Genomic DNA, 17,192 nt, shown 5'->3' with positions numbered 1-17,192 from the left:
CGTACGTAAAATTAATTTCACAAATTATTTATAATATACTTTAGACGTACGTGAATATTATTTGAAAAAGCATTGCATTTACTTATCTCTTGAAATATAATTTGCAGAGTTATTTATTTTTTATTCTAAAGAAGAAAAAAAAAGATTATAAATCTGTTTCTTTTTTTTTTTTGTTCTCGTAGGAACAATTTTGCGCGTCGCTGCATACGAAAGAGGTATTCGTAAAAAAAGAAAAAAAGAAATAAAAAGATGCAGATTAGAAGGATAGAAAGATTAGAAGTATAAGAAGTAGGATGTGGAATCGTAAACGTGATGATTAGGTGTATGGGAAATGAATCAGACGAGATATTAAAGAGCAGGTCGCCGACTTGAAAAGTTGTGCAACGCGTTTCGTTCTTAATACTTAGTTAACAATTCGAATCTTTCGTTTAGGTTATCGTATAATTTTTTTAACATCCGATCGTATTAACAATTATTGAATTAACGATTATAACGTGTTCATTATCATAAATATTAACAATCGTATATAAAATTTTCTTAATAATCACGGAACTAATTAATTATATGTCGCGTTATAATATTATTCTTATAAACATTATCAATTGTTCATTGGACGAAGAATAAATCGTCGGGTTTGAAAAATTTTTTTTATATAAAATATCTCGAAGAAACGACAAGTTAGAACGATTAGATCAACGATATTAGCTTCGTTTGAAAAATTCGTGTCGTTTCTCATATATGAAATATATCATATCCCGTATCATAGAACATATATAACGATATTAAAAAGTATTACAATTTTGTTCGTATATTTTTAAAGTATATTTATGAATTAATTTTATTTCTTGCAAATTTAATGATTCATTTGAATTTGATGTTTGAATTGAAGATTGTCGACGTGTATATGTATACAAATTATCTAATTATATATAAAAGTACATATACAATGATACTGAAAATATATAATAATTTTATTCATATATATATATATATATTGAAAGATTAAAGATTTGATCGATTCTCTGTATAAATTGATTATCTTAAATATATTTGAAATTTAATGATCCAATTTTGAATTTTTCATGCATCGTTAACCAACGATAATCGGCACGAACTTTTCGAACAATTCGATATTAAGAAGTAAGTTGCAACCATTCTGACGTTCGAAATTAAAAAAAGAAAAAAAAAAGAATCAGAGAACAAAAAATGGAGGATAGGTAGATATTTAAAAAAGTAAAAAGAAAGAAAAAAAAAAAGAAATACGTTTCCTCAGACGAGGATGAATTACCGCTGGACAGTGGTGATATCATTGAAAATGAGACGGTGATTGGCGATGGCAGTTGTATAAGTATTTATCATCGTCGTCAACGTTCTCAATGTCATTGTCGGCAACAACGAGAACGACGACACCGACGACAACAACAACAACACCAAGAACGAGAAGAAAAACGAGGTCAACGTCTTCGTCGTTCGCAAGAGGAAGAAGAGGACGAGAAAGAAGAGGAAGAGGAAGAAGGAAAAGAGGAAGAAGAGCAAGAGGAAAAGAAGGAAAAAGGAAAGGAAGAAAGTGGTATAGACTTAGAAGATATCCTACAATTTCCTGGACCAATGGGACAAGAGATGATGGCCGAAGAGATGGCTCAAGGTTATACGCAACTCATTCATCAGGTTCAGGAATCCCAGGAGTTTATTTCCTTGGAAGAATTTTGTCCTCGTATTCATCAAGATACACGTGGCCATGATATTTGCGGACAACATTTTTATCATCATCATCATCATCAACAACATCAACAACAACGAAGATATTATAATCTTTCGACTGTTCAAGAGTAAGTTTAATCAATGAAAAATTTGTCTGTTTTTCTTCTTTTAAGTTTGTTTTATTTATTTATTTATTTATTCATTTATTTTTTCTGAACGAATTAAGATGTTAATCGTTTCGTTTTCGTAATTGTTATACATTCTCTTTCTTCTCTTTTTATTTTCTCTTTTTTTTTTTTTACTTGGTTACTATAGAAATTATTATTTTCATTGGTGGTTGTCTGACCATACATGTTATTGTCATCTCGGGCATTAAAGTCTCCCACGTGGTTTCATCCCCCTCGATTTCAAACTTACTTTCCTTATTGTTTCTGTGTTGTCATGTAAATTCTGTTTGTAATCGTGTTCTTTGCAGGTCGCGTTCGTTATGCGAGAATTCATTTGAAAAGCACGCGATGCTTTTTTCTTTCTTTCTTTCTTTCTTTTTTTCTTTCTTTCTTTTTTTTTTCTTTCTTTCTTCCTTTCTCCTAAACCTATAGATACGAAGTTTTATTATCAATGTGAAACGCATGTCTTAAAGTGAAATTTTCAGTACAAGTTTTTACAGATTTTATAAGAGAAAAAAAAAATTTTCTCCAAAGAAAGATTAGAAAGTATAATATTCGGGGACAATATATCTAATTCCTTTTGGAAGAAAAAATCGAATTCAATTTCAAAGTTTCGGTTAGAATTTAACGAGAGAAAAAATTCTTTAATTTTAAAAAGAAACAAACAAGAGTATGAAAACAAAACCAAATTCAACAAACAAAAATTTAATTCCTTTTGCAGGAATAAGTCTCGTTCCAAATTTCTTTTAACACCCATATAAAATTTCATTCTTTTGAAATTTTTTTTTTTAATTTTCTACATTTTTAACTTAAGCTTAATATTTATCGAGAGAAAAAATTCTCTCTGAACAAAAAAAAAAAAGTAATAAGGAAAAGTGAAACGTTCGATGAAAAAAATTTAATTTCTAATTTTAATAAAAAAAAATCTAATTTCATATTTTATTAAATCCAATTATCTTTCTCTGGTGAACTCGTTAAAGATAAAGAAGAAGAAGAAGTAGAGGGAAGCATATAAAGTAAATAATTGACTGGTTAAACTAAAAGATAGACAATTTTCAAGATGGTGGCGTATCTATTCGTTTCGTTATATGTTTCGAGAGGGTCTGGTATATAATGGCGTAACAAAATATGGTGGTGGCCTACGGGGAAGGTTCCACTTTCCAAGTTTCCTCTCTCCTTATTTCTCACATGTTACGAGTAACATATATACATATATACATACATACAGTATATACAATACATACATTATATGCATACAATACATACATATATACGTATATACGTATGATATTATAAGACGGTGTTCTCTATATATACTTAACTACACATCATACATAGATAGATGCATACATAGATGGATACATATAAGGAACGTTTACGATCATTACGTAAGACGATTTTATCATTGTCTCTGGCATTACCGTCCGGTCGTTACATCTTTCATCGGTCGACGTTAAAGTATCGGAATGCTCGATGAGTTTTCGTATCGTTTCTCTTTTCGTTTCTTCGATAACGATTAAATAAGTAACTGTATGTAATGTACATATGTATAAGTAAGTGTATATACATATGTATATTCCTATACACAAATATACATACATACATACATACATACATACATACATACATATATATATATATATATATATATATATATATATATATATATATATATATATAGGAAAATTACAAACGAATATATTCATAGAACGTCCGCCATCTTTATAAAACACGTAATAGGAGATACGTATTACCCAATTACAAAATTATTCATCGGTTTCGTTTCTTCTTCGTAAAAGAAGAAATAAGAGAGAGATGATAAAAGAAGAAGGGTGGAGATGAGTGGAAGAGATGTAAGTTGGAAGGGATGAGAAAAAGAACTGATCTTTGGTTCTCCATATAAAAGAGAAATCAAAGAACCGATTAACTCGTTAATACACCGTGAACAGAGATGAAGATCGTTTGATTTCTCGAGTTCATCCGGGTCAATCGAACGAAGCAAGTATTGCGCGGAACATCGTAACAAAAAATATATATATATATGTATATATTTATGTACGTGTGTATATATATGTATGTTCGATTAAAGTAGAGCAACGTATACAATAGTAGAATAGTAATAGGAATTCTCTAGAAATATCTTCAGTGTCTTTTTACATCTTCGTTTCGTTTTACACATACGAATTATACTTTATTGCACGAATAAAGTTACTTCGTTTATTCTTATCTTTCTCTTTTCTCACGCTCTCTCTCTCTCTCTCTCTTTTTTTCTTAGAAAAACAAGATTGAAAGTTTTGCCATAAATGGAACAAGAGTTTTAATATCGTTCGTAGAATCTTAATAAAGCTTATGAAAGTGAATAGGTTGATCTCAAGAAGATCTTATCTCGACCATATCTCTCTAGTATCTTGTTGGAGATTCTTTTAACTAGAGAGACGTTAATAAGGATCGATAAACGGGATATTTCCTTGATCTGTGATCTTCAGTCAATCTCTTATTAATCATTGTACATTTTGAAATGGATAGGTCTTCGATAGGTTAATAATTTCATTTGATAATTCTTCGTTAGATAAATTTAATTTCTTTTTTTCTTTGGATTTAAATAGAAAAAAATTATATATATATATATATCTATTTTAAATAATAAACATATCTATGAACTGCATACTTCATTTATCTGCGCTTTTATGACGATATAATTTTTTCTCTGTTGTGTAGTACTTTTTCCAGTATAATATAAATATTGTTATACACTATAATGTAAGCATAATAATATTTAATACAGTATAGTACAAATATATAGTTATATTTAATATAGTATAATATAGTTAAACATATATATATAATAATTTAAACACAAAGGGAAAAAAGAATTTAATCATCATCAGGTTAAATACTTAATCACTTCATAAATGTTACTAGATAATTATTATACAAATTTTTTGTTTCTCGATGATGTAATTTGTTTAACTTCGATAAAATTAGTTTTCTGATTTTTTCTTTTTTTTTCTTTCCTTTTCTTTTTCTTTTTTTTTCATAAATCAATATAACGATTGGCCTTGGATACGGTCAGTAACGAGTTCGTTCGAGAACCGATAGGAAGAAAGTATCTATAAGTAGAAGGCGTGATTCGATAAGTATTGAAAGCTTAAAGGGAAATTTCTACTGACAACGTCTAGTTTCTACTAGTTGGAAAAAACTTTGGTCCAAGGTCAGCCACTTATCTATCTTACCACCGATAGAAAGCGCAAGTGGTTCCGTGTATCATGATGTAACGCTAGCGATTAGCGTAATTCTATTTATTCATAGATACGAGACGGCGCACGCGACGTCGTTGGCATCACACTACGAATGCACGAGAGCTTCCATCATCGAACTACTTATATAGTATTGTATATATGTAGTGTCAGACATTGTTTTTATTTCGATATATATATATATGTATGTATGTATGTATGTATGTATGTATGATATATTTATGTATATATCGAAATATCGGTCTATTTGAGATATCATTGAATTTCTTTTCTTTTTCTTCTTTCTCTTTGTACGATAGATAGATCATACATCTTCGATATTTTATCCTTATAGTTTTAGATCATTCAAATAATTCTGTTATGTGTGCTCTTCATTCATTTATTAGAAATATTCATCGTTACTTCATATACAAAGATTTGTGTTTACTAAGTTTAATTATACTGAGTATGGTATAGTTCTACTGGTATATATAAAATTTTTGAAATACATTTTTGTTTATACTAATAGTATAATAGGAATATATCGTAATATTTATTATATCTATTCATACTAGTTCCTAGAGATAATAGGAATTTGTACTAATAATATATTTAATACTTATTACATAGTTTTATTAGTACCTAGATATCTTAGATAAATTTATCTCGATTTATAAAGAATTAATAATACCATCGATCCGATGTAATATTAAAATTATAGTATTTATAACAATATTATAATCAAGAACAAAAGATTCTTAACCTTTTCGTTAATCGGTTGGAAACTTAAAAGATCATAGATTATTTATCATAGAAAAAATTTTCGATCGGGCTTAATAAATATGTTAAAATTATTAGAATCGGTAGATCAAAGAAGAGGGAGGTGATAGATACATATATAAAAAGGAAAGGTAAGTTGGAGTCTATTCGAGTGGAATAGAAATGCGAATGGAGCAGCAATAGCAGCAGCAGCTTGCTAGCTAGCTAGCTAGCTAGCTAGCTAGCGTAGCATTGTTCCTAGAAAAGTGGTTAGAGGCGATAAGTATGACGCCGACGGTTTAGATCGGCTCACCTATCGATAATGTTCCATGTTCTGCAGCGGACCTGTCGTTACGATCGGGACAACGATCGGTTATATGCTTGTTCGTGCTACGTTCCCTGGCATATGTCAGTGTCACTTTCGTAGATTGTCTTTTGGTATGTGGTTACGTGTATCAAACAACTGGAAAACCAGTTTGATATTGGCGCTCTTCGATGATCTACGAATGAACGAAGCAACCAATGTAAAGAAAAAGGAACGGAAAAAGAAAAAAAAAAAAAGAAAAAGTTAAAAAGTTTCGAAGAAAATATTTGTGACAAATAAAAAAAAAAAAAAAGAAAAGAAAAGGAAAAAAGAAACCTTAACAAGGATCGGCGATATCGTTCAGATAATTGACTTTTTTTTTCTTCTTTTTTTTTTACGAAGAAGAAGAGACTTATCGAATAATGAAGAGAAACGTGGATATTGAAAGGAACTAATCTTTTGATAAGATCTTGTCTTTTTCCTTTTCTTTTCTTTTTTCTTTCCTTTTTTTTCTTTTTTCAGATAATAATCATCGAAGGTCGGCTTGATATATCGAGAAAGAAAGATCGAGTGTGCATTTTATAATAATAATCTCCTATTATTGGATTGACCATTAAGTAAATAATGTTGAAGTTGCAACTAAAAACGTACTAAATATATAAACACACACACACACACATATATATATCAATAATGAAAATAACTAAATAAATAAATAAATAGATAAATAAATAAATATGTATCGTTATCATTGTTTTATAGAAGTTCCTGTTCGACGGTCTATTTCGGCGAGATAGGCACGGGTTCGGGGGTGGGAGATTTGACGGGCGTCTCGGCTGGGGGTGCCGACGAGCTTACCCCGACTCCAACCCCCGGCAACGGTAGCGGTAGTGGCAACAACGTCATCACCCCCGGAACATCGAACGGCACCATCACAAGCACCACCACCACTACTATCACTACTACTACCACGACTACTGCTGCTACAACCAATACCACTAGCATTATTACCAGTACTATTACCAGTACGCCTACAAGCATCATCGGCAACCCTACCATTACCGATACAACTACTTCCGACGTAGATAACGTTGCTACAACAACCAATACCATCACCAACAATATCACCACCACCAGTATCGCTGTAGTAGCTGCTGCTGCCGCCTCCTCCAACTCCTCCTCCTCTTCCTCTTCTTCCTCCTCCTGTTCTACCAACAACAATAACACTACTATCACAACTACCACCACCACCGCCACCAGTACCATCACCGACACCACCCCGCATATTGCAACCGGGGCTGAACCGCCCCGGCACATGGAGACACCCCCGACGATGGTTCCAGACCAGGCACCCGCCCCCGGACATCATTATCATAATCATTATCCTCATCATCATCACCATCACCATCATCATCATCACCATCAACAACAACAGCAGCAACAGCAACAACAACAACAGCATCAGCATCAACAACAGCAGCAGCAACAACAACAACAACAGCATCATCATCATCATCATCATCATCGTGGATCATCCAATAATACACCGACTCGTAATGTTTCTAATCACTATCAACCTGGCAGCACCGACAATTCCGAAGATTTTGTTCCAATTTCGAAGAAAAGGAAATTGTCTTGTCAGTAAGTAATCATCGTTTTTTCTTTCTTTTTTCTCTTGTTCTTTTTTTTCTTTTTTTTTGATTTTGTTTTTGTTTATCTCAATATAATTCGTGATTTTGTTTTTTTTTTTTTTTTAAATCGACAAACGAAAGTAAGATTGGGGATATCGTTACTACTTCCTAATTTATTTTTTGCTCAGCTTTATATTTATCTATATATATATACATATAAAATAGAAATTATAATATTCATGAATATAAGTTTATGTATCAAAAGGAAACTTTTTATGATTGAATCGACGAAACGAGGTTTAATTTCAAAAGTACAGTTAATCGAGTTTAACGTTATCTGACCTTCGTAAAAAAATTCATTAATCAGGATAGTCAAATTATTTTATATTCATTTTTTGGAAATTTACAATGTGTGAAATTGATACGTTGTAATTGTTTCGTCAATTCGTTTAACTTAATATTCGAATTATATCTTATCTTACGCGCGAAATCTTAACGATTGAAAATTTGTATATTTGTCATAACAAATACGTCAACCAAGACAACGTGTAGGCTTCAGTTATATAGTTATGTATATTGAAATATATTATATATATATATATATATATATATATATATATATATATTAATAGAAAGGGTATAGAAGCCGAAGAGAAACCTATGAAACGTTAGACACCTATCAAGTCTGGAATCTGGAACCTACAAACACCTTTCGGTCTTTTCCCCTCCCCTTTCACTTCACCCCTCCTCTTCTTCATCCTTCGTCGATTTCGAGAAACGTTCTCACTCAGGATGTTTCAGCTTAAATCGTATGCACGTACGATTCGAAATAATTACTAATCAAGTTGAAATATTATAATTAATAATTGATTAGGAGATTTACATGTGTCTTTCTCTCTCTCTCTTTCTCTTTCACTTTCACTTTCGTTCAAATTTAAAAGTTAATATAATGATTTAATTATTAGAACGACCTCAGTTCTTAATTTATATTTATTTATCTTAGTTCTGTAATTTATTTCGAATTTAATTAGAGAAATAATAAAAATTAAATCTTAATGTATTTATTTTATTTTCATTTAGTTTATGTATTATTTGATATACGCATATGTAACAATAAATTTTATTGTTTTATATCCTCGATAAAGTAATGTCGAATGAAAAATTTGTTAAGACACAAAAAAAATTAATTCTTCTTCTTCTTCTTCTTCTTCTTCTTCTTCTAAATTCGATAATAAAAATAAAATGTTCATAACTATCAATACGAATACGTATATCATTATTATTTATATAGTTATAAATATATATAGACATATGTATGTATATTCTCAGTAAAGTAACATCGAATTACGAAGTATGTGTTTCTTCGTACGAAGAAGGAAACCCTTTCGTAACACCAAACCAAATTCATTGGTAGAAAATGGTAGGAGGAAGCAATACATCTGCGAAACTTGACGAAATTCAACGTCAAAGGGTTTGCAAACTCTTTGAAGAACGCCGAACACGAAGAGAAATTTTTGTTCCGTGTCTACGATTTTCTTACTCGTTCTATCGTCAAAGATCTCGAAAAAAAAAAGCTAGAAAGAGAGATAGAGATAGAAAGAAAGATAGAGAGAGAGAGATAAAGAGAGAGAGAGAGAGAGAGAGAGAGAGAGAGAGAGAGAAATCTAATGAAAAATTATTTTCTTATTTTGATTTACAGCGATGGAAGCGACTTATTGGATGATATCGGTGATGATGCTAAATCTGTACGCACAAACGACGATAGTAAAAAGTAAGTAAATTTTTGTTTCTTTAACTGTTTAATATTCAATTACATTTTATCTTTTTTCTTTCTTTTTTTTTTTTAATAATTATATATTTTTATATATTTTTATTTTTATTACTTTTTATTACTCACATCGTATGATCGAATTTTTTCATAGAAGATAATTTTATGTGCAAAAACAAATATCGTTGATTTCTTTTCTTTTTTTTATTTATCTATCGTGTAATGATCTACATAGATCGTTGTACGAATTACGCGATAGAAGTTGTAACTCGGTAAAGCTTAGTTAGGTAAAAGGGATTATACTGACTCGGTTAATGATTACGTTGTATTATGTCAGATATTGTCAAGGTGACTACCACCTTGACCCAAGTATAAGTATACTTTACTTAGGCTTCATCAACAACGTCACTAATCCAATATGTGTCTCTTTATGATCTCGAATGAGAGTAAGAGAACTTTTCGTTGCATTCACGTACATACAAATGATTATTATTTCATTATCGTTTCTTTTTCTCTCTTTCAGTTTCTCTCTATTTATCTGTTACATGAATTTTTAATATTCACATTAAAAATAATCAAACGATTTCAAAATAATAGACGATGAATCTTCGAGAGATTTATCGATCATTAACGATTACGTTGTTGGAAGCGTCATTAACGTGTAAAATAAAAAATGTTCATTTTACTCAAGAGAGAGAGAGAGAGAGAGAGAGAGAGAGAGAGAGAGAAGAATAAAGAGAGAGAAAAAGAGAGAGAATAGAAATTCCAGTATGACTATCTCGTTGCATCCTTAATGTCACATATTGTTAGATTATTATTAGATACGTGACGATCGTACTATCCTTTGATCAGTTTCATTACTCGTGCAACAAACGAAATCAATTTTTAAAAAATTGTATACAAAAGAAAATTAATTTAAAAATAAATGAAAAATAAATAAAATTAAATATATCGAAGTAAAAAAAACTTTTCCATTAAAAAAAAAAAAAAAAAAAAAAAAAAAAAAGAAAAATAACAACTTCGACTTCTAACGTAGTTCACAAATAAGAACGGAAAAAAGTAAAAATAAAATGAATCCGTCTAATTTTCCAAACGAGAGAAAGTTTGTTTTCTCTGCAACACGTTTTTCTTGTAACCTTGAAATTCTTTTTTCTTTTAATATTCTGTTTCATTTTCTTTTTTCATCACTTTCAGATTCATTGCAAAAGATTCTTATTTTCTTCTCGACTAGCTTACCTCTGAATACCTCGTTCTACATAATTGCCAGTGCAAACTCGTGAGCTCTGTTATTAAATGAAATAATAATAATAAAAAAAAAAGAAAAAGAAAAGAAATTCAGAAAAATAAAAAAGAAAGAAGAAAATAAGGGAAGAAAAAAAAAACAAGAGTTCCACAACATGGCACATTATGGAAATGACGAGATCGTTCTGGAATAAGAAATCTAATTTCTAACTAGTTTGCCGTTCGTACAGCGGATATTGGGATAATCGCGTGATCTTATTTTTTGTTGTTGTTGTTTATTACACTAATTACATGAACGACAACATTCATATATGGCCGAGGTTGGATAAAACGTTGAACCAGTTTCTAAGCGAGATTTCCGCTGGCCAATTCATTGCTGCGGGACATGAATGCGAATTCTTGGCTAGCAAATCAGCGGTTCACGGTCTTTCAAAAGCTTCGTTCATGGCTTGTTGAATCGGCTGACATAACTCTGAACACCAACGTTCTTCGTGGATTGGCCTAGTCAATGCGAACGAGAGTTGCATTCGAATTCGCACGAATGGGTCAAAGTATTCAAAAATAATTTAGGCAGTATCATTTTCTTAAAAGAATCATGGTTGTTCGAGCAAAAAAAAAAAAGAAAATCATTATGGACAGATAATCGACGATAGAATTTTGTTTTCGTTCTATTTAATATAACTTAGATCGAGTAATATTTATATAGAGGAAAAAAAATGTCCGATAGATTGAAAGATAGATCGTGAAAATGTTTGTTCATTTGATATAATAAATAATTAATTTAACGAAGCTTTTCGAGTTACTCAGATGGATTATAATTTATTTTATTATTATATTTCAAGTGTTTTAACCCGGATTCAAATTCAAATCTGAGATGCGTGTATTCTTAGAATTATATCATTTATTAATCACTTAACACGCACAGTTTCATCATTTATCAATTGTCGGATTAACGTCGAAGATTAGAAATGCAGTTTGATTAAAAAAAGAAACAAAGGATCGATCGATGACATAAAATGAATTTGTTATTTTATTAAACGGCGAATAATTAATAATGAAATATTAGCAATGATAGGAATATTAATACGATTATTTAATTGTATCGGAATGATCAGGTATCGTATCGTGTGGATTAAAATTCGATTAACGCAGTGTCACGTGTACTTTTTCAGGCAGAATCACAGCGAAATAGAAAAACGAAGGAGAGATAAGATGAACACGTACATCACGGAACTCTCAGCAATGGTGCCGATGTGTCACGCGATGTCCAGGAAACTAGACAAGTTGACTGTTCTACGAATGGCTGTTCAACATTTAAAAACTATACTGGGAGCTGTTACCTCATATACGGAGGGTCATTACAAGCCGGCCTTTCTCAGCGATCAAGAACTCAAAACCCTCATACTTCAAGTAAGATATATATACATACATACATGCATGCATGCATACATATACATACATATATATATATGTATGTATGTATGTAAGTATATAGAGGATGTTCCAGATTTAAAAGATCAAACTTCAACCAGTGATGAGTAAAATAACATGAATAGAAATAAGAAAAAAAATTGTTATTAAAATATTATTATAAAAGAAAAGATAATTATAAAAAAAATATGAAATCTAATAGCAATAACGAGTTCATTGTTGGATACGTTGGTCGCAGTACGATTATTAATAAGCCAACTTTGTTAAAAATTGATTAAATGAATAAAATGGTGCATTTACTGGATTGAAATCGAATAAAAATGAAATTTGAAGAGAGAGAGAGAGAGAGAGAGATGGACATCCTTTATATATTCTCTAGTTTGATAAATATATAAATGTATTTTTAAAAATAATCAACGATATATATACCGCATTAAACATTTATAAGATAAATATAAAACTGCTTGATTTTAAACATACGGTGAAAGTATTTTATGGGTCTCCTAATAAAAACGCAAAAGATCAAATTCTCACGAACTCTTAAATGCTTAAGGATCTGTATAAGGAATATAATGATCATTGATTTCCTTCGTAGTGGATAACAAATATGTCGGGTATCTCTTAACGAAGTGAATAAAAGAAAGAAAGAAAGAGATAGAGAGAGAGAAAGAGAGAGAGAGAGAAAGAGAAAGAAAAAAACTTTTAGATGTTCATCTTATTATTATAAAATACGAGTAGAATTAATGTTCTATGAAGATCGTATTTCGCGGGATTCTAATAGAACGATACGTAAACCATTCATCTATTATTCTATATACATACACATACGCATGATTTAGTTAAAGAGAAAGAGAGAGGGAGAGAAAGAGAGAGAGAGAGAGAGAGAGAGAGAGAGGGATAGAGAGAGAGTTAGAGAAGTTGTGTATATAGTTACAAACACGGAATAAGACTTCCTGGTAACTTCCAAGCGGTTACGTAATTTTAAATACCTATATTACGAGTACATGAGAGTATTACGTTGTCTCTGTCTCTCTAGTAGATGCTCTCTAGTTGTTATTCTCTAACACCTTTTAACTTACATCGTTTATAATTTTTTATCTTCATCTTAAGAATAAAAAAAAAGAACAATAAGAAACATGATCTTAATATGTAACTACTTCTCTTAATCGGTATCATCTATGATCCTTTATCTCAATATTTTAAAAACAAAGAAAGAAAATATATTAATAATAATTATAATAATAATAATAATAATAATAATAATATAAAAGATAGCAATATGTAACACTTTCTAATCCATATCGTCTATAATTTTTTTTATCTCGATCATAGAAAAAACATTCTAACATGCAATACCTTTTAACTCATATCCCACCTATCATTTTTAATTTTAATTTTGAAAAAAAAGATAATAGTATAAAAAAATAACATTCTAATGTGTTTTCATACGTTATACATTTTTCAATGATTCATAAAGGAAGCAACATGATCGAATAATTTTCTTATATTAAGGTTAGTTATGTAATAGCTAATCTAAACAAACTTGTGGTTAATTATACATGGAATCTTAGAGATATGGAAAGAAAAAAGTATCATTAATAAAAATTTCTAAACGTCATCCAAAGATTTTAAAACGAAACAATATTGTTACGTTGAGCTTAATTAATCTAGTATCTAATTAAAACAAACGCATCATCTATAGAACTTTACAAGCATGAAGAAAAAAAAAAAAAGATGGATAATTAAATAATTTTTGTATCTTCTCATAAAGATTTTAATAACAATTACATTGACCGAACGATTTCATTACGTTGAGTTTAATTATCTGATACCCAATCAAAACAAAAGTATTATCTTATAAGAATTTAAAAAACACGAAGAAAAAGAAGAGATATCGATAATAAAATAATTTCCAAACTTTTTCGTAAAACTTTTTAATAGTCATTTTATTGATCGAACGATTTCATTGCGTTGATCTTAATTATCCAATACCTGATCGAAAAAAACATATTATCTATAGAATTTCTAAAACACGAAGAAAAGGAAAAGATCGATAATAAAATAATGTCCAAACTTCCTCATAAAATTTAATAGTCATTTTATCGATCGAACGATTTCATTGCGTTGAGCTTAATTATCTGATACTTAATCGAAACAAACGTATTATCTATAAAATTTTAGAGACACGAAGAAAAAGAAAAAGAGATCGATTTTAAAACAATTTCCAAACTTTGTCGTAAAACTTTTTAACAGTCATTATATTGATTGAACGATTTCATTACGTCGAGCTTAATTATCTAATACCTAATCGAAACAAACGTATTATCTATAGAATTTTTAAAACGCTAAGAAAAAAAAGGATCAATAATAAGAGTTTCTAAACTTTCTCGTAGAACTTTTTACAACCATTGGCTTTCGTTCGTAGCTTTTGCAATCTCTCTCTCTCTCTCTCTCTCTCTCTCCCTCTTTCTCTCTCCCTCTCCGTTTCTGTCTGTTTCTCTATCTCTGTCTCCCTCGACAGAGTCGAGATCGATCCGAGGTAAAATCCGTGGGTAACCTTTCTCCCGCGTGCTACAGATTTTTCATCGATCCGAAGTCTCGTGCCAGCGAAAGGGAAGGGAAGAGAAGGGAAAGGAAGGGTTGGTACACCCGAGTACATAGATTTATGGTATCTACCGGGTAACACACTTCTTTCTCTTTCTCTCTGTTTCTCTCTCTCTCTCTCTCTCTCTCTCTCTGCGTCTTAATAGTACCCATGCAATATACTTACATACTTAAGTCACTCACCTACGCCTTTTGATTCCGAACCAATTAACGAGATTCTCGAACAAACCAAAAGAGAATACTATAGTATATTATATGGTATAGTATAGTATAGTATAGTATAGTATAGTATAGTATAGTATAGTGTAATATATTAGGGTAGACTTTCACACGTATGAAATAAATACAATTTAACGATCTTTCGTAATGATTGATAAGTCCACTACCATGCTAATATTTTACCTATGATTACGTTATGTTGCATGTCTTCGAATTATTATGGGATTACGTATATGTCTAATTGGTTAATGTTGGAATATAATCTAATAATGTTTATACAGACATTTACACATACGTACACACATACACGACATCCCTTTTCCGTTGTATTGAATTCAATGTTCCATTCTATAAGCTTATCTCTATCATATATACATATATATATATATATATATTTTATCAAATGAATTATTATTTAATAAACTCGATAGATATAAAGGCCCTGTCAATTATCGTGTTGACAATTTATAAAATTTAGGAAAAAAAATATAAGAAAAAGGAAGCTTACGCAATGAATTAGATCTAAGATTGGTGACATCTTTTAATCATGATAATAAGCACGAACGATAATCGAATATCTCATTCGTGTAAGGGACACAATTTCTATTTCCCCATAGTTTCGATTCACTCCAGATTCCGTTACGCAGCTGAAGCAAAGCCGAGAGTTTGCAACGGTGGTTGTTATAGCCCAGTTCCATGCATTTCTCATTGTCCTGTGCATGCATGTATATATGTATACATGTATATATATGTAACTATGTTAATACATACATACATACATACATACATACATACATACATACATACATCACTAAGTTTTATCTACTATTGTGACTTTTGTTAGCATTCATTCTCTCTCTCTCTCTCTCTCTCTCTCTCTCTCTCTCTCTCTCTCTCTCTCTCTCTCTCTCTCTCTCTCTCTTTCTCTCTCTCTCTCTCTCTCTCTCTCCTCTATGTGACTATACTACTATAAAGTAAATATATATATATATATATATCCTTTGGTGTAAAAACGACCACGCCCAAAATACCAGACTTCAACGTTATCGTCGTGACTACATGAGTTTATAATTGCGGCATAAAGTTTCATTGTGTATTGCCTCGTATTTCTTTAGTACCACGTCGATATGATATTATATATCCGGTTTTCGGCTAAACGTTATATCGAAGTTATCGTATTTCTTTCGATCATATTTGACAGCTATTTTATTATCTATATCACAATATATATATATATATATATATATATATATATATATATATATATATTATTGTAACATAAATGAGAGAAAATGTATATGTATGTATGTGTGTATATATATAAAGCTAAGGTATTTCTAATTAAATTTTAAATTAAAAAATACTTATAATCACTTTATTAAAATAATAAATAACATCATAAAAGATATATAATAGATATTAAAATTCAAGGATGAAAAACATACTATATTACTTTTAATTACTTTTCCAAAATAATCAATAAAAATATTATATATACTATATTATTAAATATATTAATGATTATAAAGATCTTTCGATTTCTCTCGAAAGATTCAATCGTAATACTATTGTTATTATCTCGATAATCCTCTTTTACAAAGGATAATACTCATTGATCATTCGACAATGGCAATGACGGTAATAGTATGAACGATTTCAATGAATCAGCGACATTTATCTATTTGAAAACTATTACGTCGTAGGATGAATTTAAATGGCCGAGAATATATATATATATACATATACATTGTGTATGTATTTACATAAGTAAATATGTTTTCCACAATGTTCTTAGACGATGTCTTGCATTTTTATTTATTTTTTTCTTTTTCTTTTTCTTTTTATTTCTTTCTTTTCTGTTCTCTTTTTTTTTTTCTTCATTTTTTCCGTTCCTCCTGTGTTCTGGTCGTTTCATTGTCTTTTTTAATCCATTAATTATGAGAGACAATTATTATTATTTATTATTATTTATTATTGTTATCATTAGATACTACATCTATTACAAGAACTAGTTCTCATGAATGATTTAGCATCAATTAATTGTTTAAATGAATCAATGCATGGAATATTTTTGATGATTCTATTTAGTGACATTGATTTAATGGGACATGCCAATATGAAATTAAATGA

The 17,192-nt window shown here is 30.0% G+C and overlaps 1 protein-coding gene across 6 annotated transcripts in view; it reads left to right on the top strand.

Annotated features, from left to right (window-relative positions):
• The window catches only part of LOC127065459 (aryl hydrocarbon receptor nuclear translocator-like protein 1), a 49,678-nt gene that overhangs the window by 24,474 nt on the left and 8,012 nt on the right, over positions 1 to 17,192 (top strand). For all 6 annotated transcript variants that reach the window (XM_050997824.1, XM_050997822.1, XM_050997821.1 and 3 more), the window contains 4 exons: positions 1,274 to 1,829; positions 6,930 to 7,808; positions 9,498 to 9,569; positions 11,981 to 12,218. In XM_050997824.1, coding sequence (XP_050853781.1) covers positions 1,274 to 1,829; positions 6,930 to 7,808; positions 9,498 to 9,569; positions 11,981 to 12,218 — 1,745 coding nt within the window. The remainder of the gene's footprint in view (positions 1 to 1,273; positions 1,830 to 6,929; positions 7,809 to 9,497; positions 9,570 to 11,980; positions 12,219 to 17,192) is intronic.

The sequence above is a fragment of the Vespula vulgaris genome, chromosome 8 (assembly GCF_905475345.1).
Source record: "Vespula vulgaris chromosome 8, iyVesVulg1.1, whole genome shotgun sequence".
NCBI classification, from domain to species: Eukaryota; Metazoa; Arthropoda; class Insecta; order Hymenoptera; family Vespidae; genus Vespula; species Vespula vulgaris.
The sequence above is the reverse complement of the archived record's forward strand: the minus strand, read 5'-3'. Positions and strand labels throughout refer to the sequence as shown.